Here is a 23,174-nt window from a genome sequence, read left to right as displayed (position 1 = left end):
CAGAATATAACCAACCCTTATATATAGCTTTCATTGATTACGAGAAAGCGTTTGATTCAGTCGAAACCTCAGCAGCCATGGAGGCATTACGGAATCAGGGTGTAGATGAGCCATATGTAAAAATACTGGAAGATATATATAGCGGCTCCACAGCCACCGTAGTCCTCCATAAAGCAAGCAACAAAATCCCAATAAAGAAAGGCGTCAGGCAGGGAGATACGATATCTCCAATGCTATTCACAGCGTGTTTACAGGAGGTATTCAGAGACCTGGATTGGGAAGAATTGGGGATAAAAGTTAATGGAGAATACCTTAGTAACTTGCGATTCGCTGATGATATTGCCTTGCTTAGTAACTCAGGGGACCAATTGCAATGCATGCTCACTGACCTGGAGAGGCAAAGCAGAAGAGTGGGTCTAAAAATTAATCTGCAGAAAACTAAAGTAATGCTTAACAGTCTCGGGAGAGAACAGCAATTTACAATAGGCAGCGAGGCACTGGGAGTCGTAAGGGAATACATCTACTTAGGGCAGGTAGTGACGGCGGATCCGGATCATGAGACGGAAATAATCAGAAGAATAAGAATGGGCTGGGGTGCGTTTGGCAGGCATTCCCAAATCATGAACAGCAGGTTGCCATTATCCCTCAAGAGAAAAGTATATAATAGCTGTGTCTTACCAGTACTCACCTACGGGGCAGAAACCTGGAGGCTTACTAAAAGGGTTCTACTCAAATTGAGGACGACACAACGAGCTATGGAAAGAAGAATGATAGGTGTAACGTTAAGGGATAAGAAAAGAGCAGATTGGGTGAGGGAACAAACGCGAGTTAATTACATCTTAGTTGAAATCAAGAAAAAGAAATGGGCATGGGCAGGACATGTAATGAGGAGGGAAGATAACCGATGGTCATTAAGGGTTACGGGCTGGATCCCAAGGGAAGGGAAGCGTAGCAGGGGGCGGCAGAAAGTTAGGTGGGCGGATGAGATTAAGAAGTTTGCAGGGACGGCATGGCCACAATTAGTACATGACCGGGGTTGTTGGAGAAGTATGGGAGAGGCCTTTGCCCTTCAGTGGGCGTAACCAGGCTGATGATGATGATGATGATGATGATGAAGGATGGATAATGGTCGGAGCATGTCCAAAAACGTCAATAAGGATAGGTGAGAATTGATAACGCTTGAATTGTGATAAGGTTGATAACGACACATAAAGATCACATCGACTCTGATAAGGTTGATAACAACTGATCAGGGCTGATAAGAGTCGGATTGTATCTGAAAAGTTGATAAGGCCCGTTAAGGGTTGATAAAGGGGTTGTTTACTGGTGGTATCAATGATGATAAGAATAATAATGACACCTGCCGGTGAAGAAGTGAGCAAGTGGCACAAAGCTTACGCATACTTTTACAAGTTCAGTGGAGTTTCTGCGTATTTTTTTTCATGAGCGCCGCTGCGTTCCGAGGAAAGAGGCGCCATCTACGCTCATTTGGGATGCTGGTTTGGGTGAGCGCTCCATGTTGTATGCCAGGTACATGTTCGGCGGCAGTTTCTTGTAGTTGATTTTGTGCTTGCGCGATCTGTTAATATGGTGTCACATGTTCTACGCGGCAAACGGTTCTCTGATAGATATAGAAGTGTTTGAGATCGACAAAGCCAGAGTTTCTGCTAGCGTTGAGACAGCTGAACACCCAGCGCGATGTCTGCTTGCGTCTTGAACCTACGATAAGTTTCGCAGTTTAGTTGTGTACTTTGCAAAATATCTTTCACGAATGCCACCTTACTGCACCATTGTTTCTGTAGTTGAGAGCTGTGGTTCAAGCAGCAAATAGTGCCAACCTGTGACTACCCTAACAAAGTGGGTACCCTGATGCTGCGGAATAACTTGTGCTGTTTGCTTTGGCAAACGTTCGAATTGTTATCCTTTCATAAATTGCGCGACTACGTTCTTTGATGGATGAGGTTTTCACTGGCAAATAAAGCAGTTTTGGTGAGTAGGAACAGGATATCGCACCGTGCGAGTGAATCGCACTTATCGAGTGGGCGAGCGCCCAGCTGCTGACTGCGCGAGGGTCCGAGGCAGTGGTAAGAGCTGGTATAGATATCTGTTTCTTGTATATAGCGCATGGTTCAAGCACGCAGCATGATCATGCGAGCCCTTATTGCGGCGGTAACTAGTAATCTCGCGAAAGTAAATTTTCAAAAGATTTTGTTCTCGGGTCCTGTTCGTTCCATCCTCTACGACGCACTCACTCGTTTTAGCGCAAATTATGTCATACAAAACGTCTGTTGCGTTCTTTTTATGGGATCCTCTTTCGATATTAATTGTTTACCAGGCTAGAACACCATCCCGAAGCACGAAGCTTATAAGTGCCATGCTGGTTTACCAAAATACAGTGATGTCATTGTTTAACGAAACCGTGCGTTTCATACATGAGGCTAACCTTGGCATACCATAGTGAATTCAGTCTAGAAGACTTGTAATGCTCGAGGATGATGCCGGTGACTGACGCGAATATTATATAATGAATGACGCCTAGGCGTTTCGGGTCCAAGCGATCCGAATGTGACAAAGTTTTTCAATTCATGCTAGCAAATAACAAAGCAGCTGCACTTCGTCAAGCAAAACCCTATACAGATAAAATAGTTCACAACACGTACAACATCGTGGCTGATGAGGCAAATCGCATGTTTCTCCAGCCAAGAAAAGATTCCGGATATTCTAGTTACCGATTTACAGAAAAGTTACGCAGTGTTTCTTTGATTACTTTTTTATGAACTAACAACACGCCACAGCCACATATTCAAGCAGTGTGGCGCCTGGTCGCACAAGCCAGACCGGAGGAGAGGCTCGCCACGGAGTACCATAGTATATGACTGGAGAGGTTACTCAAGCGATTTTGCGGCCAAGCTATGGAGCTATGGAGGCGGTACGACCAAGCAGGTCTGAAGCACAGTTAGACCTCATCGCCGGGCTCGCGACGTCGTTGATCTGTGAAATGTGCCCAAGGATCGCTGTTGGATTCTTCTTCCACCGTCTGACACTACTGCTTCGTCGCCGTTTGATGGTGACGCCGCAAGAAGTTATCTTGTGCGTTGTTAAATACTATTTCTATCTCTATTTCCTTGCGTCACCGTTAGCCCCTGGAGCTTCTGAAGAAGGGAGGCATGGAGTGCTTGAATTCATAAGCAGCTGCTGCCCATTTGTACCGTTAAATTTCGTTTTGTATTCTTTTTTATCATGCTCAGCAACTAGTGGTGATTACATCGTTAACCGAGACGGGGCAGCGTGTGGGCTGCGTCGCAAGCTTGAGGTACTGAAAAAGTTCGAAAAGGAAGAAAACTCAAATGATTCGTTAAGAAATACGACCTATCAAAACATTTCGTTCGGTGCAGAGGGTCTTATGTTGATTCTTAAAGAAGGTTTCGAGCACCGTTTCCGGAAAAAGTATGTTGCGCCAGTTTACCAAAAAAATGTGGATATTTACTATGTCGTACACGTGCACTATTTGCAGTATGGGAATAATGGGAGCTCTTTGAACCTCTGTACGATCCTATGAACGCTCGAGCGTTAATTGTCTTGCATTGCGCTGAAAAAAACGTGGTTTCTTGTCTTAATCGTGAATCGTGTAGGTAGTCCTTACACTGGAAAGTTTTTGCTCTTTAGCATTTATAACATTGCTTCCTTGACAGCCATTCTTTCTAACAATATACAATAATATTCGTGCCTTCGTACAATATGCATTGTACGAAGGCACGTAGCATCCACATTCGAAAGCTTCGAAGGCTCCAGTATTGCGTGCCTTCTGCCTGTCATTCTATGTACTGCAGAAAACTCCACTATTCCTTCCTAAATAGGAAGATACTCTACAGCCCAAGGACATCATGCATATTCAAGCGCAAGTTTCCAAATATTATAAGAGAAATAAAAACTTCGAAGATTGCACGTGAAAACCGTCAGCAAAGTGAAAGTGCTTATTTGCCTTCGACGGCAGTATCTTGCATCTGTTTAATGAGGGACTTACTGGATTGCACAATAGAGACAACCATGCTGACGCGTAACCAACTGTTTATGGAGCCGTTTTATTCTCTTACGCAAAACTTCCCATAATTTGTTTGCCTTATTCGTCCTCCTTCACAGACGTACAAGAAAGATCATCATATTTATTCCTTCTAAAACAATTCCATGTGAAGTAAATAAATTCTCCCCTTTTTGTACAGTTTTTTATTACCTGAATACTTGAAACACGTCTTGTGTGTGTTATGCATGTGTTAAGCTCATTGCCATCACGCCATTCATTTCCGAGTATTCTTCATTACTTGCATTTCGCAGTTTCGTTCTGCTTTGATGTGTCTGACACTTTTCTCACAGTCGTGCTGGAAAAAAATTATTCTCTGACACTTTCGTGTACTTGGCTGTCCACCAAGCTGACTGATATGGAAGGAACATGACATATGTATTTACGATACTGCTTTTGGTATGAATAACTAGTACACCATAGCAAACAATCAAGTTCTACTTCCTCAATAACAGTTCGCATGATTGTAGCGCTAAGTTACTGAGGGAAACACAGCGAACATGAATTTGAAGAAGACTAACCTAAACTAAACAACAGCGTTGTGCGCCTGCCATCGCAACAATTAAGCAGCGGCACAAGCGCCTCCATGAAAACACTTCACGTTGCATGTAACGTGCCCAGTAAAAAAAGGCAAAAATTAAATTACCGCCTGCAAGATTCGGTGGCTTGCGGAGGTCATTTTGGAAGCTGCGGCGTTTCGCCGATTCCTCTGGGTACGCTCCGAGCAAAATTCGGTCCCAGGTGCAGACAGCAGTGTCCACTCTTTAAGTTTACTACATTAGTCAATGGGCTCGCCGTACGCCTTTTCCTCGTTACCCGAAGAATAGGTTGCAGCTGAAGCTCCAGCCGGGAGCGATGGACAGCGGCAGAGCTGCTACGGTACAGTGGCCCACGAAACAAGGATGTTTCGCTCTCCGCCAACAACCGCTCTTTATGGTATCCTGCGAAAAAGCCGTCTACGTCTACCGCAAATGCCTATTTTGTGATGGGGAACACCGATGTTTCTCCATCAACGCGTTGCGTCCTCTGGAAGGCCAGTGGTCTCGTGAGATCGCTGTCTAGTTTGTTGCCACTCAAAGGAATTCACGATGACCATTTCGTTCACCGTAGCCAAGACGCTACCTTTCACCGCAATGTCAGCAGTACACTGGCCCAACCAATGACCTGTCTGTCTGCTCTGATTTGGAAAACTCAAGCAGCAACCAATAGAAATGCAGTTGCTATTCGTTGAAATACAGATGATTCTCCTTTAACAACTACGACGCCGCAAGAACCATCTCGACGGTGCACCAACGACACGCCATGATCCAGAGGATGGCTCGAAGGAAAGAAAATGCAACCGAGACAACACTTTACTACGAGCCACAAAGAGAATAGGGCAGTGAGGTGACGGCGTTGGGTCGCGGCCGCGACCCAACTCTAACTTTACCGCAATGCAAGAAAAAGAACCGCGGACTCCAACTGCGTCTCCACTCCTGTGAAATTACCGCTCTTGTAGACAAAGAAGCCGACAATTACATTATCGGTGGAGTCTTCTCCATGAGATTGAAGAAATTAAAGACTTCAGGAGGATAGCCAATTGCGCTAACTGGAACCTGCAAGGCAAGAGTTATAGTTGGTGAACAGATTTATCTTATAACCCTTGCTATCCTTCAGCAAAGCTGACGGGTTCTAATACTCGGCATTGACTTCCTCACCAAATACAGTGCAGTCATCGACTCATCGACTTAAGATCGCAGGTGATAAGGCTGTCGAGGAACCAAGCGGTACCGCTGTATAAGGCTCTCTGTTGGCATTCCTTGAATCTCCTCGAAAACCAGGTCGCTGTGCTATCTTGCACCCGCCCCTTCATTTCTGCCGGCACCAAAACAACCGCACTCGTGGAACGCATCGCCGAGGGGGACCAACTTCAGCTACTCTACCATGAAATTTCTGTGACAAGAGCAATCGCTCCATTGCACAGAGGAAAAGCGCAAGTTATGCTCACATACTTCAGCCAGGTGTACAGACAGCTCAATAAGGGCGTGGCTATTGCAGTAAATGAACAAACTGTGGAAGGCAACAATGCGTTCACCCTCTCTGGTTCTGCCGCATCTGCCTCAAAGACCATCGTTCCCGAAACAAAGTTCAATATCAATCCAAGTATCCCAACTTATAAACAGCAGCAGCTAAATGGTGTTCCCCGTAAATACAAGAACTATTCATCAATTAGATAAAAATTAGATAAAGAACTATTGCAATGCATCGCATAACTGAAAAAAAGCGTTTGACTGCTCCGTCAACGCGATAAAGCAATAAGTTGACGAAATGCTGACCGTCCAAACATCCAGCCGCTTAAGAGCGTGTGGCGTCTCCAGCAGTTTAGCAAAAACGTATGATTCCCTAAGCGTTAGCACGAATTGTTGTCGCCTAAAGAAGATCAAAAAGAAGGGCGTGTACAACCTCCCATGAAAGTGGACGAAAGGAATCGCGAAAAAACTACGTCACTGAAGATGGACTCGACGCGTTCAAAATTATGCTCGAACCCTGGAACGTTCCAGGCGTAATGGACTTGGCATTAGCACGATCCAAGTGACGGACGTGTCTTGACTACATGGATGACGTCGTCGCCCTCACTGTAAATTTTGTCGATTACTATAGCCAGCTTGGACAGTTGCCACTGGCAATCAATTCATGCGGGTTTCCTCTGAACTAGGAAAAGTGTCACTTCGCTTACGATAAGCTTACTGTTGCTCCTGAGCCGCATCATATGCAAATCTGGAGTCCATCTTCATACGCGGAAAATATCTCCCATTACTAGGTTTCCCCAGCCCACCGACAAGAAGGGAGTGCGCGGATTTCTTGGCCTGTGTGCCTATTAGAGGCGCCCTGCCCAAGGCTTATCACGCATGGACGAGCCACCGACCGGTCTAACAAAACCCGACGATGACTTCAAGTGGGGAACGTTGCAGATTGAAGCATTTAAAGAACTTAACAGCACCAGCCATTGAAACCAGTACTCACACGCTTCGATGAAGTCGCCTATACCGAAGCAAATACCCACACATGTGGCGTAGGTATCAGCATAATTCCCATTCAGAAAAAGACTGAACAGAAAGGGCCCTTACTTACGCATTATTACGCGCACGCCGTTATTCAGATCCAGATGGACAAAGCAGACTTCACACTTGAGGAGCTGCGATATGCGCTCAGCGCCTCCAAACACTCCAGGGTCTTACATTTGGCCAGTGTGACGTGCCAAGCACTATGGAGCATTGAAAAGGCTTTTCATGACCGTGTCATCATCTTCATCATCATCAGCCTGGTTACGCCCACTGCAGGGCAAAGGCCTCTCCTATACTTCTCCAACAACCCCGGTCATGTACTAATTGTGGCCATGCCGTCCCTGCAAACTTCTCAATCTCATCCGCCCACCTAACTTTCTGCCGCCCCCTGCTACGCTTTCTTTCCCTTGGGATCCAGTCTGTAACCCTTAATGACCATCGGTTATCTTCCCTCCTCAATAAATGTGCTGCCCATGCCCATTTATTTTCTTGATTTCAACTAAGATATCATTAACTCGCGTTTGTTCCCTCACCCAATCTGCTCTTTTCGTATCTCTTAACGTTACACCTATCATTCTTCTTTCCATAGCTCGTTGCGTCGTCCTCAATTTGAGTAGAACTCTTTTCGTAAGCCTCCAGGTTTCTGCCCCGTAGGTGAGTGCTGGTAAGACACAGCTATTATACACCTTTCCCTTGAGGGATAATGGCAACCTGCTGTTCATGATCTGAGAATGCCTGCCAAGCGTACCCCAGCCCATTCTTATTCTTCTGATTATTTCCGTCTCATGATCCGGATCCGCCGTCACTACCTGCCCTAAGTAGATGTATTCCCTTACGACTTCCAGTGGCTCGCTGCCTATTGTAAATTGCTGTTCTCTTCCGAGACTGTTAAACATTACTTTAGTTTTCTGCAGATTAATTTTTAGGCCCACACTTCTGCTTTGCCTCTCCAGGTCAGTGAGCATGCATTGCGATCGGTCCCCTGAGTTACTAAGCAAGGAGATATCATCAGCGAATCGCAAGTTACTAAGGTATTCTCCATTAACTTTTATCCCCAATTCTTCCCTATCCAGGTCTCTGAATACCTCCTGTAAACACGCTGTGAATAGCATTGGAGAGATCGTATCTCCCTGCCTGACGCCTTTCTTTATTGGGATTTTGTTGCTTGCTTTATGGAGGACTACGGTGGCTGTGGAGCCGCTATAGATATCTTCCAATATTTTTACATATGGCTCATCTACACCCTGATTCCGTAATGCCTCCATGACTGCTGAGGTTTCGACTGAATCAAACGCTTTCTCGTAATCAATAAAAGCTATATATAAGGGTTGGTTATATTCTGCACATTTCTCTATCACTTGATTGACAGTGTGAATATGGTCTATTGTTGAGTAGCCTTTACGGAATCCTGCCTGGTCCTTTGGTTGACAGAAGTCTGAGGTGTTCCTGATTCTATTTGCAATTACCTTAGTAAATACTTTGTAGGCAACGGACAGTAAGCTGATCGGCCTATAATTTTTCAAGTCCTTGGCGTCCCCTTTCTTATGGATTAGGATTATGTTAGCGTTCTTCCAAGATTCCGGTACGATCGAAGTCATGAGGCATTGCGTATACAGGGTGGCCAGTTTCTCTAGAACAATCTGCCCACCATCCTTCAACAAATCTGCTGTTACCTGATCCTCCCCAGCTGCCTTCGCCCTTTGCATATCTCCCAAGGCTTTCTTTACTTCTTCCGGCGTTACCTTTGGGGTTTGGAATTCGTCTAGACTACTTTCTCTTCCATTATCGTTGTGGGTGCCACTGGTACTGTATAAATATCTATAGAACTCTTCAGCCACTTGAACTATCTCATCCATTATAGTAATGATATTGCCGGCTTTGTCTCTTAACGCATACATCTGATTCTTGCCAATTCCTTGTTTCTTCTTCACTGTTCTTAGGCTTCCGCCGTTCCTGAGAGCATGTTCAATTCTATCCATATTATACTTCCTTATGTCAGCTGTCTTACGCTTGTTGATTAACTTCGAAAGTTCTGCCAGTTCTATTCTAGCTGTAGGGTTAGAGACTTTCATACATTGGCGTTTCTTGATCAGATCTTTCGTCTCCTGCGATATTTTACTGGTATTCTGCCTAACGGAGTTACCACCGACTTCCATTGCACACTCCTTAATGATGCCCACAATATTCTCGTTCATTGCTTCAACATTAAGATCCTCTTCCTGAGTTAAAGCCGAATACCTGTTCTGTAGCTTGATCTGGAATTCCTCTATTTTCCCTCTTACCGCTAAGTCATTGATCGGCTTCTTATGTACCCGTTTCTTCCATTCCCTCCTCAGGTCTAGGCTAATTCGAGTTCTTACCATCCTGTGGTCACTGCAGCGCACTTTGCCGAGCATGTCCACATCTTGTATGATACCAGGGTTAGCGCAGAGTATGAAGTCTATTTCATTTCTAGTCTCGCCGTTCAGGCTCCTCCACGTCCACTTTCGGCTATCCCGCTTGCGGAAGGAGGCATTCATTATCCTCATATTATTCTGTTCCGCAAAGTCTACTAATAACTCTCCCCTGCTATTCTTAGTGTCTATGCCATAATCCCCCACTGCCTTGTCTCCAGCCGGCTTCTTGCCTACCTTGGCATTAAAGTCGCCCATTAGTATAGTGTATTTAGTATTCACTCTACCCATCGCCGATTCCACGTCTTCATAAAAGCTTTCGACTTCCTGGTCAACATGACTGGATGTAGACCTGTACAATCTTCATTTTGTACCTCTTATTAAGTTTAACAAGACCTGCCACCCTCTCGTTAATGGTATAGAATTCCTGTATGTTACCAGCTGTATTCTTATAATCAGGAATCCGACTCCTAGTTCTCTTCTCTCCGCTAAGCCCTGGTAGCACAGGACGTGCCCGCTTTTTAGCACTGTATATGCTTCTTTGGCCTCCTAACTTCACTGAGCCCTATTATATCCCATTTGCTGCCCTCTAATTCCTCCTATAGCACTTCTAGACTTGCCTCACTAGATAACGTTCTAGCGTTAAACGTTGCCAGGTTCATATTCCAATGGCGGCCTGTCCGGAGCCAGTGATTCTTAGCACCATCTGCTGCGTCGCAGGTCTGACCGCCACCGTGGTCAGTTGATTCGCAGCTGCTGGGGACTGGGGGGCCGGGGTTTGATTGTTGTGTTCATATAGGAGTTTGTGGCCAAGTACTGCACCAGGTTGGCCAATCCTGCTCTGGTGAGGGAGTGCGTTACCGGTTCTGGTCACCGGGATCAGACCACACTCCAGGCCTGTTTGTGCAATTTTTATCAACACACGGATTTTTTTTTCTAATCCGGTGGAAAATTGCCGGCACCGGGATTCGAACCACGGACCTCTTGCACGCGAGGCGGGTGTTCTACCTCTACGCCACCGCTGCATGACCGTGTATTCTACGGATATAGTAAAGCGTGGAAAACTTGTGTAAACTCTCCAGAATCGAAATCATGCGTGGTAATAACAAGTTTAGAAGCCGGAAGCCCTGCAAAACGCCGCGTCCTGGCGGTAAACATCCCTATCTTCTAATTTAATCAAGGTAACAGAACGAATGGCCCTTTTCGCGTATATTGCAGGCTCGAGAAGCTCAATTTTGTCTCTCGATGTTGTGAGTGGCTTTCAACTCCGCCATTCCAGGCTGAGGAGCATTGCATACCTTGTGTCAGCGGTGGAAATTACTAGAGAAAACTAGCACTCCGCATTCATGCTATCCCTGGAAATGCAGCGAGGTATCGACTCGGCCTCGCGTAAAGTAATTATTGACCTCTTGCGACCGGGGTTACCTCGCGTCATTTGCTCCGTTTAGTGCACGGTTGTGCATGTACTTTCGTCGGAGCGCCAGACGAAAGGGCATGTCGAAAGAATAGCAAATGAATCCCGCACTGTGAAGTGAGGGCTCCCGCAACACAGGGTTTCATCGCCGCTTCTGTTTATCAGCCTGCTCCCCGCCGTGCCAAATATCGCTTCCCTCAGGAAAGTGATGGCTTTGACAGCTATCTAAGGTGATGATGTAGCTCTGTGTATAAAAACTCCTTCGCACATTGGCCCTCGGCGTCGCGTAGGACTGCAGTGAGCCCTCAATGCAACATTGTAGTACTTGAGTGAAGTTAGCCTGCAGATATAACTCGCACGCAAGTCACGCTAAGTCGGATGAAATAGCAAATCACCCTTAACATCGCGCTTGATGAACCATGAGCCGACTGTACTCCAGACGCTGATATATTCTGGGTGTTTAAAACACCGCTATTTAGCATCCATCCTGGATTATCGTTTCCTTGACGTCCTGCAGTTAAATTTGTACAGCGGAAATAGCAAACCTTCCTTAAATATTTGACCGCCTTGACTAGAACGGTTGTGCAGGTGTACCACTCAACTGTTCTTTCAGACATGATAAACAGGATACCATTCCTGAACGTGTTCTTTTTCTGAGGGCCCAAGTGAATTACATGTATGGAGTACCTATAAGGTGCAGTCTGTTGCATACATACAGAAGCACATCGGATAACCCTGACGCTACAAGGGGGGCAGAGCGCCCTATGCCACATCGAGCTTCTGCACTGCGCATTGAATGGCCAATCGTTCCTTTTTAGGTTCACCAACCTCCCATTTTGTCGCGTGGGAAAAATGGCAGCATCATTTATAACCATTGCTGGCCGTTCTGAACATGCCGCTTCAGTCACGCCTCCGTAAGACATCAGCAAATGTGTATTCTTTAATAAACTGATGCCTGTTTGTGTTATGCCTATTTCGTCCGTATTCCTATTGGCTCAGTCATACCTATTCGAAACTTTTGAATGTACTCGAAAGAATTGACAGATTTATCTGTAAAATCCGATGGTCCCCTCTGCAGTTTTCTTTTGCTCACTTTCTTTGCTCACTTTGCTCACTTTGCTTTTTTCTTTCGGCTCACCTACGACGTATATTTCAAGCACCCCATCCAGACTCATCAATAACTGCGGAGCTAGCAGTGATTGATGTTGCACTGAAGAACAAGCAAGATGAAAAACCGAGATCGAACATTGCCATCTGTATGGACTCCTGCGAAGCCCTGAGCAGACTACGACGAAGTCACATCGATTGTTGCTTTGTGGGCCGTATTTCTGGCACTGCCAACAAGATTGCAACACGTGGGGTATTTCTTGCTGCCCGCTGAAGACATTCGAACTTAGGATCGCCAGAAATTAACAGGATGATTGTCTTAAACTTTCGCCCATAACAACAGTGACAACCAAGAAATTTTGCACAAGCTTGATGAGGCTCGTCTGCTCGTTTGTTGCCACATACGCGAAGAGCACCCAGACCAGCGTGTCACAAGCTGAACATTTCCGTACCTTAGTCATGGTCGAGGCTTGCTTGGTCACGGGTCAGTACAACTGATCAAGCTAAGAGTAGGCTGTGTGAACGTGCGCGAACGTTTATAACGGCAATTACGTCTGGACAAGCCATCGAGTATGTACTGTGGTTCCTGTGGAACCATTAAACACCTTCCATTGGAGTGTCCTGCTTTCTTTGCGCAGCACACGCCACCTGTGTTGTACGACACACGGGTGATGCTACAAACGTGAACGTAAGTTAGTTCTAGGAGAATAACTTCTTCTTCGAGTTGGTATTTTCCTAACATGCTGCTTTCTGGAACAAAACTGCAAAAAGAAGACACTGGCAGGTAAAAGCAAAACAGAAAGAAAAGGGAACACGGGTGCTCGTTTTTCCTTTCATTTCGCCTCTCACTGTCTTGTTTTTTTCGGGTTTCTTGTGCTTCTAGGAAAGCAGGGAAAGCGCAATGAGCTTAGCCGCGTCAAGATGGACGGCAGGTGCTGTCTGTCTAGACGCAATCAAGATCATCGCGATCTCTTTACTGTGATAGTGCTAATTCAAGTTCACGTTTGCAGCTTATTCTTGTTTTCAAATGACGAGACCTCAAACAATAGTCCTTCTATTTTAACCATTTTTAGTACCCTGACCTACAGGGAATGGTTCCAATTTGCGGCATGTCACGGCATATCACCGGTTCCCCGTGGAAGCAAAGTCATAGACGGGGTATATAAGCCAGTTGGTCGTTATGTACACAAGCGAACACAGCTAAGGAGTAAGGGTCTGGAGAATGAGAAAAAAATATTTATCGGCTCACAACGACACACATTTTAACGAAACAAAAAAAAACAGTACAACACTAACACATGCACTTAATCAAGATCAACGAGCACGAGGTCGCGGGATCGAATCCCGGTCACGGCGGCTGCCATTCGATGGGGGCGAAATGCGAAAACACCAGTGTACTTAAATTGAGGTGCACGTTAAAGAATCCCAGGTGCTCGAAGTTTCCGTAGTCCCCCCCTACGGCGTGCCTCATCATCAGAAAGTGGTTTTCGCACGTAAAACCCCATAATTTTTTAATCTAGATCAATGATGAAGACAAAATAAATACAACGAAAAGGTAGCAGTAAATATAGAAATTTACACTACACAAAACACATCTAACGGTGGTCAACTAAACAGTGTTCATTAGAAAACAAGTGATGGCATACGCATGGCCGGGCAGCAGCAGCAAGTCCATAAAGCGTGGAGTCGACGGCAGAGCTTTCCCGAAGAAAGCCGGCAAGCCGATCTCATTGGGGTGAATGTGATTGCTGGGCAGGGTTTCCCAGGAGTCAAGGCCTGACGCCCTCCCTCAAGCAGGCGGAGCTAACTTGAGGGGAACTACCGTGAGCTTTGTTGCAGACGTTGATTTGTCGTCTCTTACGACAAATAGTAACTTGCAGTTTAGACACTAGGCGGCCCAGGCGATACTGTACGACACTAGCTCCTTGACGCTTCTCAGCAGTATATAGGCTCATCTTCTAGCCTGCTTAGCTAGGTCTAAAACCTTCGTTTAAATAACTTCTCCTCTCCCAAGGTCACTGTGTTCCGAAACGGCATCTATTGGTGACGATCCCATCAAGTTTAACCAAATGTATCTCGGCTGATCCCAAGTTCTTGACAGCGCTCCTTTTGATCTGGGGCGAGGGAATGGATGATATCCCCTGCTGTTAGAGGCGCCCACTTGTACTGCACCACAGACGCACACCATTGAGTCCATGGCGGGCCTCTATTGTTCGTTCACTAACACAGGACAAACGATGGCAGCCAGTGACACGGTGCTGTTGGCACACATACACTCTCAACAATTTGTGGACACAGGATTGTACAGACGCCACATATTTCGGAGCATTCGCACCCCTACCTTCGTTGCAAGCTTCTCATGCACGTGCGAGGCAGAGAATACACAGGGGTTCCTGCAAAAAGCCGTTGGGGCGTCATAGTCGTGCTAACAAAAAAATTCCTCAAAACCTTCGCGTGACTTCTTTTGGCTGCTTGCTCGAGTGGCAGTCAATAACCGTGCTGCTCGTCGGTTACTATTCCTACGGCGTTTTGGCGCCCGTTGTTCGACGCTTCGCCGAACGGAATAATGCCACGCCGTTACAACTGCCCCCCACCCCCATTCAGAATATGATAAATCATATTCGCTTTCACAAGCGGCATTTTCGAAAAAGAAGAGCAGAAGCACCGTTCCATGTATACAAAACCCTAAGCACACAATACAATATGCGTACTACACCAAAATTAAGTTAAACAAACAAAATATACATGTCTATGTATACAACATAAAGGCCTTCAACTGCAGAAAAACCCTATAATCGACTCAAATAATTGGCTCCCACATTCTTGCTTACATTAATGTGGGCGGAGTTCAACTATTGCTCCTGAAGCAGTAAGCTCCATTGAAGTACCCGACCGTTCAATAGTTTCGCTCGTCAGATGTCGCTGAACGGTGCGAGGTCGGTTTGGACGAAAAAATGAATGCCATGCAAGTACATGGAGAATTTTCGCACCCCCCCCCCTCCGACCCACGCTAAACGCTCGCGCTCCACTGTGCTATAGGTGGCCTCCAGAGGAAGTAGCTTTCGTCTGGCATAAGCTACGGCGAGGAGTTCGTTCTCGCAGGTTTGCATGGGCACCATACTCAGACCCGTGTCCGATGCATCTCTGTGGAAGATGAAGGGCTGATTTAAATTCGGGAGTTGCATTATTCGGTCCTTGTGGATCTGTCGTTAGGGTTGCCGAAACGCTCCTTCGCAAGCTGGTATCAATTTGACACAGTTGCTCTCTCCCTTCCGGGTTAATTCCGTAAGGGGAGCACTGATTTCAGAGTACTTCGGGATGAATTCCTGATAGTACCCGGCATTACGTGCATCCTTCCAAGTGGAACGTGTGGCACTCTGCGCTTTGGAACTGTGCGCCGATAAATATCGCAAGAAGCGACTAACCTTTTCACATCGGCCGTGATGCACGGCCAATAGAATTCTTCAGAAATGTAATCCTTAGTCTTCGGAGTGGCTGAGTGAACAGGCATTATACCGTCGTGTGGTTTTTTAATACAGCGTTTCGACGGCACCTCGGCACGACGAGCTTACGCGCTGACCGTACGTTCGTCTCCATGTAGCACCGATAAAATAGCTCCTTTTCCTGTTTGAATTTGACACTTCCCATCTCATTTGAGCATGTCTGCTTCTGTTTGATTCTAGCGAAACACTGCTGAAGCGTCTCATCACTTCTCTGCTCACTTGCGTGCCCGTCCTCGCCTGGTAACTCCGCCGCGGCCTCGCGAGCCTGGATTTTGGGAAGCGGTTTCTGCTGCCCCCACGGGTTCTTGTTTCATCTCGTTCTTACCGCCATATTCTTCGGTATATTATTTCGGACCCTCTGGGAACCTTGCGCCTTCTATATTTTCCACAGTTAGGTCGCACAGTGGTTCACGCATAGTTAGCGCTGTAAGGGGGCTGGTAATGCACGGAGTGTCGACTTCAATTCGCCCCTCACGCATTAGCTTTCAAGTTGCGTCAACCTAGTAGACGAGGCCACTTGCGCCCTTTAGCTGGTCTTCGTTCACCAGGTAAGCCTTTGCAACCACCGTGTTGCACCCTGTGTGCCGCATCACTGAAGTATCTCTCCCTCCGAGGGTCCTGGAAGCAACCGGAAGGGCCTTGGCGAGAAATTTTGGCTGCGTCGCCATTATCGTGTTGATGACGGGAACCTCGGCCCCGTTTCTCAGCTACAGATAGCCGTCGCGTATCTGGTCCTGGTGGTCTAATTTGATAAGGCTGTAAACGCGCGAAGCCTGTAGTCTCTTATTAGAGGCCGCTTGGCAGTTGTACGGTCTGTGATCCTTTCCGCCACACGTGTAACAGACGGTGGCCATGTTGGCCACGGGTTTCTGTCGACATAGCTGGGGTGGGTGGTTTCCCCGATTGCTGAGTTTAGATAGCCTAACTATCTAAATGCGGTAGAAAAAACGAAATATCTTTTGGTTATTGCATTTAATTTATAATCTCGTAACCACAACTACTTGTTTTGATTTGCTCTGGCATTCATATTAGCATGTTTTCTTTGAAAACATGCTAATTCTACTCCTATATTCATACATACTTTCATACATTCATACATACATACATACTTCTCCTATAGGTTCTTTCTTTGTGGTCGTCAACCATTTGCGTGCTGGTTGCAATAAATAATGCTGAACTTGACAGCTTCGCCGTTCTTGTAAACACAAATACGACTGAGCTTTTGTTATTTCACTCCAGCCACCCTTTTTCTTTGCTACATCAGCAATTTAATATGGTTGGACAATCATAGTCATTAAATAGTTGCATATACCGACGGACCTATTCCTTCGATTATCTTGCGCTGCTACGTATGAACTGGCTGCTGTCTTGAGGAGTTGAGAACATCAGCAACTGGATAACGAGTAGAGAGCTTGTTGCAGACTGATGTGTTGACGTAGTTGTTAAGTTGGCCCGCTATGTATGCGACTGAGCAAGCAAAGTTGTCTCTTAGCATGTGATATTGGTGTATGCCATTTTCGCTAATGTCACAGAATGAAAGTAAAACAGTGAGATAACAGGCGCAAAGCCCTAGTTACATGAAAAAAGTTACCGCCCATGCACCCCGTACAGATGGTAAACCAGCGAAGCTGAAATGCGCAGCCCCATTGTTTATCGCTGGTTTAATTACGACGGTTTATTAACCTTGTTTTCAATAATTGGTTACGTCTTTGTGTTTCTTAATGAGGGTACGCATATTGTCACGTGGAGTGACGTGTGAAGAACACAGTAGCAATACTGTGAAAGACAAAACTAACTTTTATTGGGCGAACCTGTTCCCACAAAAACAGGCTACACTTAAAGAATGGCGACAATGGGGAACACAGTCGGCGATCGTCAAAATCTCATCAACAGGTCAAGCGCGTCGGCTTTTATACATCAATCGTCGAATGTTCCAGACTAATCGTTGGGACCCGCGTGCCTTGTACAAAGTTCTACACCATTCGCGTCAGGCGATGAAATCTGATAACATAAGGTTCGGCGACAACAGGAAGCGGATAGATGTATCGATAACTTTCCAGAAACTTCGGATACATGCAGGCGCGTCCCGCGCTGTGCGATAACATTTGTTGGGCGGCGAAACGTGGTCGCCCGATAAAGCTAAGTACACGTGTCAATATTCTGTCGCGGCATTACTTCATAGTGTGACTCGCGGCGAGACGGACCCCCCTGTGTATGATGATATGCGCGTAAAGGTTTGAAAACGAATTTATTTGCAACAAAATCATATTGCACAAGGAAGCATCCGCTGAGTTCGACAAGCATCTTTGATAGTTTCAGTCACTGTTTTTCTTGTAATGCAAATTTAGGGTCCAATAGCCACCGAAGTACATGTTTACATGAAGTAACCACGCATAGGTAAGTTGAAGCGAAGAGTGAATACAGGAATGTCTGAACCTGCAATTGTCGCATTGACTGATGTTTTTTTGCGGGAGCTAGGTTTACTTTAGAGAAAACTTAATCAGCAGCTAATTCTTTATTACTGTCTGTCGCTCGAACAATTCGTTTCTGTAATGGGTGCTTTGGTTTATGGTTTTTGGTTTAATGGGTGCTCTGTGTTTTTTGTAAATTTTGCCCATTTGGGGAGAGGGGCATGGTGGGATTTTCAAAAAATTTAGGAGAATGCACATCTAGCAGTGGATACGATTGTGACGCAATAGTTTACGCGCATTAGTAAAACACGTCAGGAAGCATTGCAATTGTAGTTTCTGAAATGCCCATAGACCCATCGCGCTTTCCAGGTGTTTGTTGCAGAGAGATGCATCAGAGAGATCCGCTAAATAAAGACGTGTAAAAACACTAGTTAATAAAATGAGGGCAGACGCGGGGCCTTTTACAATGGAGATGGATATAAATGTATTGTGCGTCTCTCTAGTGAGCCAATCTCCTGCTCTTGCGCCGTTCTTACGCTGTCGGGTGCAAACACCATGGTGCTTTCTTGAACCGTATGTACATCCACCAAAAGTGCTCCACAAGGTCGCGCTTCAAATCATCCTAACTGAACTATATAGTGATGCTCATACTTAATTTTACAGACCGAGAATTCTGGTAGCGATTCGTTTGATCTCCATGCGCGAATTCTTCAGGACTGTCAGGGCTTCAGGGCTTTCGTTACGTGTGTTACAAATAGGCACAGTGGTTAATGAAAGTGATCGGAAGTGCATGCCTTGCGCTAAGAATGCATTGCCTCTATTCACTCAACCCATGTGCCAAGAAATGCACTAAAAGCGCCTTTCTTGACGTGTAGTGTGAACAGTGTGCTGTTGAAAATAGAGCGTCAAATTTTGCAGTAAATTGGCTTTTTTTTACGGGGTGTTTTATCTGAAATTTCCCGTCGCAACCGCGATCTCACCGAACACTGGTACTGAACTGGTCCATTGAGGTGCAGGTGGACTCGTACGTCCTAAATATTTGACAACGCGCACCTTGCTTGCCAAGAAAGTCTATTCAACATGTTTCTAGAAGCCATCTAAATGCAGTGTGATGTTGTAACTTGCGCCTTTGGTAACTTTAATCGAACTGTTTGAAAAAACATGCTTAATAAACACGATGTAAGAAACGATTATAATACCTAAGCGGCTTGATCGTCATAGCTGCCACGACCAAATACCGTAGGTATTATAACTGCCCAGCGTTATTTATATGCTTTTTTCTCCTATCAACTTGGCCGACGGTAGTTGGGGCATCGTATTAAAGGGAAGCTGAAACGGTTTTCAATTTCCATGAATTGCTGGGATTGGGAAGAACAGACCTAATAATTTACGGTTCCGAAATTTTTTTCTTCGTTTTCTTAATATAAGAGGCGGAAATCGCTTTCTAAATCACCTCCGCGGACACGCCCTCATCGCTTCCCGGAGCGCCGGGTGAGGTGGTTGCCAGAGGAGAGAACCGGCGAGAGTGACGTCACGCGCGGGGACCGAGCTGCCGGACCGGCGTGCTGGCATGTGTTGGCATGCCTCTTTCTGTCCTGCCCTTTAATGAACGACGCTACGAGAGATTTGCCGCCGCCAACACCGCTCACGTTTGTTTTCTTTTGCAATTTTCGTAAACTGTTCTTTCCTTCGGTGCTGCGTGAGTGCCTACAGCCAAGGGCGCCCAACATGCCCTCGTTCTGTGCAGCATTCGGCTGCGCGAACACAGGCGGGCGAGACGATGTGGTGTTTCACAGGTTCCCGAAGGACAAGAAGCTTGCAGCGCAGTGCGATGAGGAGAGATAAGTTCGGGCCGACGAAATCAACTGTGCTGTGCTCGGACCATTTCCGCGATAACCGGATAGCCTTACGACAAATCCGGAAACGCGTTGTTGCTAGCGTTGCTATACTCCGTTTGATACATCAGGTGCAACGCTGTGGAGGCTTGAGATACTTCTTGCAGTGGCTGCGTTCGCACTTAGAAAAAGTTCGGTGTTTCTTGACCCGATTTTTGAAAAACATTTTCATATATAAGCTCAGTCCTGAATGAAAAAAAAGAATTTACCCATAGAAACAATACGGCTCCTAACACGTTCTTTTAAAACAATTTTTTTGGCATATTTTAATTGCAGCCCGTCGCGGCAGCTTCACGTGCATGCTCGCGCGAGCAAACGCCGCTGGCACGGTGCGAAGCATAGCCGGAAACGCGCGCAGTAATAAATTTTGGTGACAAGACTTCGTGCGCAGCTTCCACAGCGTTGCACCTGAGGTATGAAATGGAGTATAGGTGTGCCTAGTGACATTCGACGTACACTTGCAGTTGTCGTGTTTACCATACGGTGGTGCTAAAACTGCCTAATATCTTTATGTCAATACTAGCATGGAGCACGCATACCGATTCTTGATTGAGCCACAACCGCAAAGTCGTCGAACCATAGTATGAATATTGCACATATTGTCACGTGGTGGTGACGTTGAATAACACAGCAGCAATACTGTGAACGACAACACTAACTTTTATTGGGCGAACCTGTGCCCACAAAACAGGCTACACTTATAGCACAGCGATAGCGGCGAACACGCTCGGCGATCGTCGAAAATCTGATCAGCGGGTCAAGCGTGTCGGCTTTTATACAACAGTCGTCGAATGTTCCGGACTAATCGTTGGGAGCCGCGTGCCCTCCACAAAGTTCTACACCATTCGCGGCAGGCGATGAAATCAGGTAACATAAGGTTCGGCGACAACAGACAGCGAACAGAAGCATCGATAACTTTCCAGAAACTTCGGATACATGCAGGCGCGTCCCGCGCTGTGCGATAACAATTGTTAGGCGGCGAAACATGGTCGCCCGATATAGATAAGTACACGCGTCAATATAATACCTCTGGCCATCTCTGCATGTGTATGATAAGCAACTTCCATAACTGTACCTCGCAGCACTGCATGTGCGCGCTTTGAAATGCGGCACTTATGTTCGCGATCGTGTATCAACACTGAAAAAACCACTGCACTTTAGACAAGCAGCGGCAAGGTGCTTGACATCGCGGAATTGCACCCGTGTTTACAATCTAATGAGAAGTTAGAGCTTCGCCATTCTTCCAGCAGCAAGTTCCCAGTGACACATTAGCGCATTTTTTCTCCCGTCATTGGAACGTGCAGCTACATGAAAAAAAAAAAAACATACGTAGCAGCTAAGATTTCCAACGCGCGAGAAGGTGCACACATCGCTCTCGCTTTTGTCACACTCAACATCGTCGTTGCCGCCGTTGCCGCCATCGTTTTCCATATCGGCTGTCGGTTCGAACATGTACGGCGAAAATCCAAGCTGTCCGAGACAGCGAGAACGTTCCATAATGCTTACAACTCAGCTATGAAGCCAGAGCAGAACAGCGTGCTTACGCTCTAAAACGACGGCGCCGACCGGCGACTGCCGCGAGTGACGTCACAGCGGCCCCGACCAATCACGGGCAACAACGGTGTTCGCGCGATACCCTGAGGCGCTGGTGCGCGTTTTCACGAAGAAACAGCCGCTTGCACTTGTTTCCGCCTTTTTTAACCAGATATTCGTGTTCAGAGGACTCAAAACTGTAGAATGCCGTAGAGAACTCATTTTTTTCGAAACGTTTTTGAGCTTCCCTTTAATATTACGCTTTTTTATTAGCGGTATTATAATTTTACCCGTGATCGCTCTACTACGCAGGCTTTGCTTTCAGGACATATAAAACCCGCCGTTGTTGCTCAGTGACTATGATGTTGGGCGCCTGAGCACAAGGTCGTGGGATGCAATGCCAGACACCACGGCGGCATTTTGATGGGGTCGAAATCCGAAAACACCAGTGTACTTAGATTTAGGCGCAAGTTAAAGAACCCCATGTAGTCGAAATTTCTGGAGTCCTCCACTACGGCGTGGCTCATAATTAGAAAGTGGTTTTGGCTCGTAAAACTCCATTATTTAATTTATTTAAGGACACATTCATAAACTTTTTCTGTAGCTGCTACATTGCCTTGAATGACAAGAGACTTTCTGGTGAAACTAATGTGGAGGTGTTTTTCTGATGCAGTTTGTTCAACATAGTGAAGATATTTATCTGGCGAAAGCTTCAAGTGAGGTAGAAATAAATGGGGAATGTCTGTGTCTGAAATCAGCATTTTCTTCACGACTAGTTAATGGAGCGGTACGCACAGTGGAGTGCTACTACTACATCTCTTCATCGTAAGTACACTGTTCCGATATTTCATTTATAGCTACTCTCTTTTTAATCATTGAATTCCTCAGTGCTGAAGTCTCTGACACAACTTCCCCCAATGCTCTCCATGAGATTAAAGAAGTCAAGGTAATTGACTGCAAAGTGAATATGACGCTTATGCATACTTGAAAACTAGAAAGAGAATACGCAATGCGCACGCAATATTTAAGTTCTTCTGCTGCATATCAACAAAATAGCCTGCGTGATCATGCAAAATATTAATTTCAATGCTGCCCAATTGCAGCTGCGTTACAACCTAGCAGATATATTTCTGACTTAATCTGTCGGAATCGGTTATCACGTCCTCTCTTGAGATGACACGACAAATTTTTGGTCAGATGTGTCATCTTATGATAATTGGCGGATATGTGTTTTACGTCTGTTGTCTATATGGAAGGTATTTTCTCAAGATATAAACTAAATTCTATATATCTATGGAAATATAGATATTGTAATAATTTAGCCATGGTTGCCTCTACAATAGCTGTAGAGGCTTCGAGGTTTTAAAATTTCTTAGATTGAGATAGCTAAGATAAAATACCGACAAATATTACGACTGCTGAAATCACTAGCGCGGCTTCTCTAGTCGCTAAGAGATTTTGACTTGCAAAGCTATAACACTTTTCTTTGTCAGTTCTTAATTTAACCTACCTTAACAGGAAAGCATAAACTACTTAAAAGCAATAACGCGACACTATTGCCAGATACCGACGAGTGACGTGACTGTTCCCGTTTTACTATCGGGTGACCATGAGCAGGTCTCGCTATCAGCCTCCAATCTCGCTCATTTTATGTTCACGCTATGGTATGTAGGCAATTTTCCACACTGTTTTGCTTACAAATATTTGTGGATATTTAGGAGCACACAATGTATTCATTTTATCAGCAGCCAGGTAATATCTTTCCCGCTTGCGTACACGTCTGCCTACTGATACTC

At 45.8% G+C, this 23,174-nt stretch overlaps 1 protein-coding gene across 18 annotated transcripts in view; it reads left to right on the top strand.

Moving 5' to 3' along the window:
* Nucleotides 1-23,174, top strand: part of LOC142590374 (uncharacterized) — a 170,640-nt gene that overhangs the window by 51,024 nt on the left and 96,442 nt on the right. For 10 of the 18 annotated variants that reach the window (XM_075702449.1, XM_075702452.1, XM_075702447.1 and 7 more), the window contains one exon: nt 22,052-22,203. In XM_075702449.1, coding sequence (XP_075558564.1) covers nt 22,052-22,203 — 152 coding nt within the window. The remainder of the gene's footprint in view (nt 1-22,051; nt 22,204-23,174) is intronic. The other 8 variants (XM_075702458.1, XM_075702463.1, XM_075702457.1 and 5 more) reach the window with 1 other exon arrangement.

Source organism: Dermacentor variabilis, chromosome 8 (genome assembly GCF_050947875.1).
Source record: "Dermacentor variabilis isolate Ectoservices chromosome 8, ASM5094787v1, whole genome shotgun sequence".
NCBI lineage: Eukaryota > Metazoa > Arthropoda > Arachnida > Ixodida > Ixodidae > Dermacentor > Dermacentor variabilis.
The sequence above is the reverse complement of the archived record's forward strand: the minus strand, read 5'-3'. Positions and strand labels throughout refer to the sequence as shown.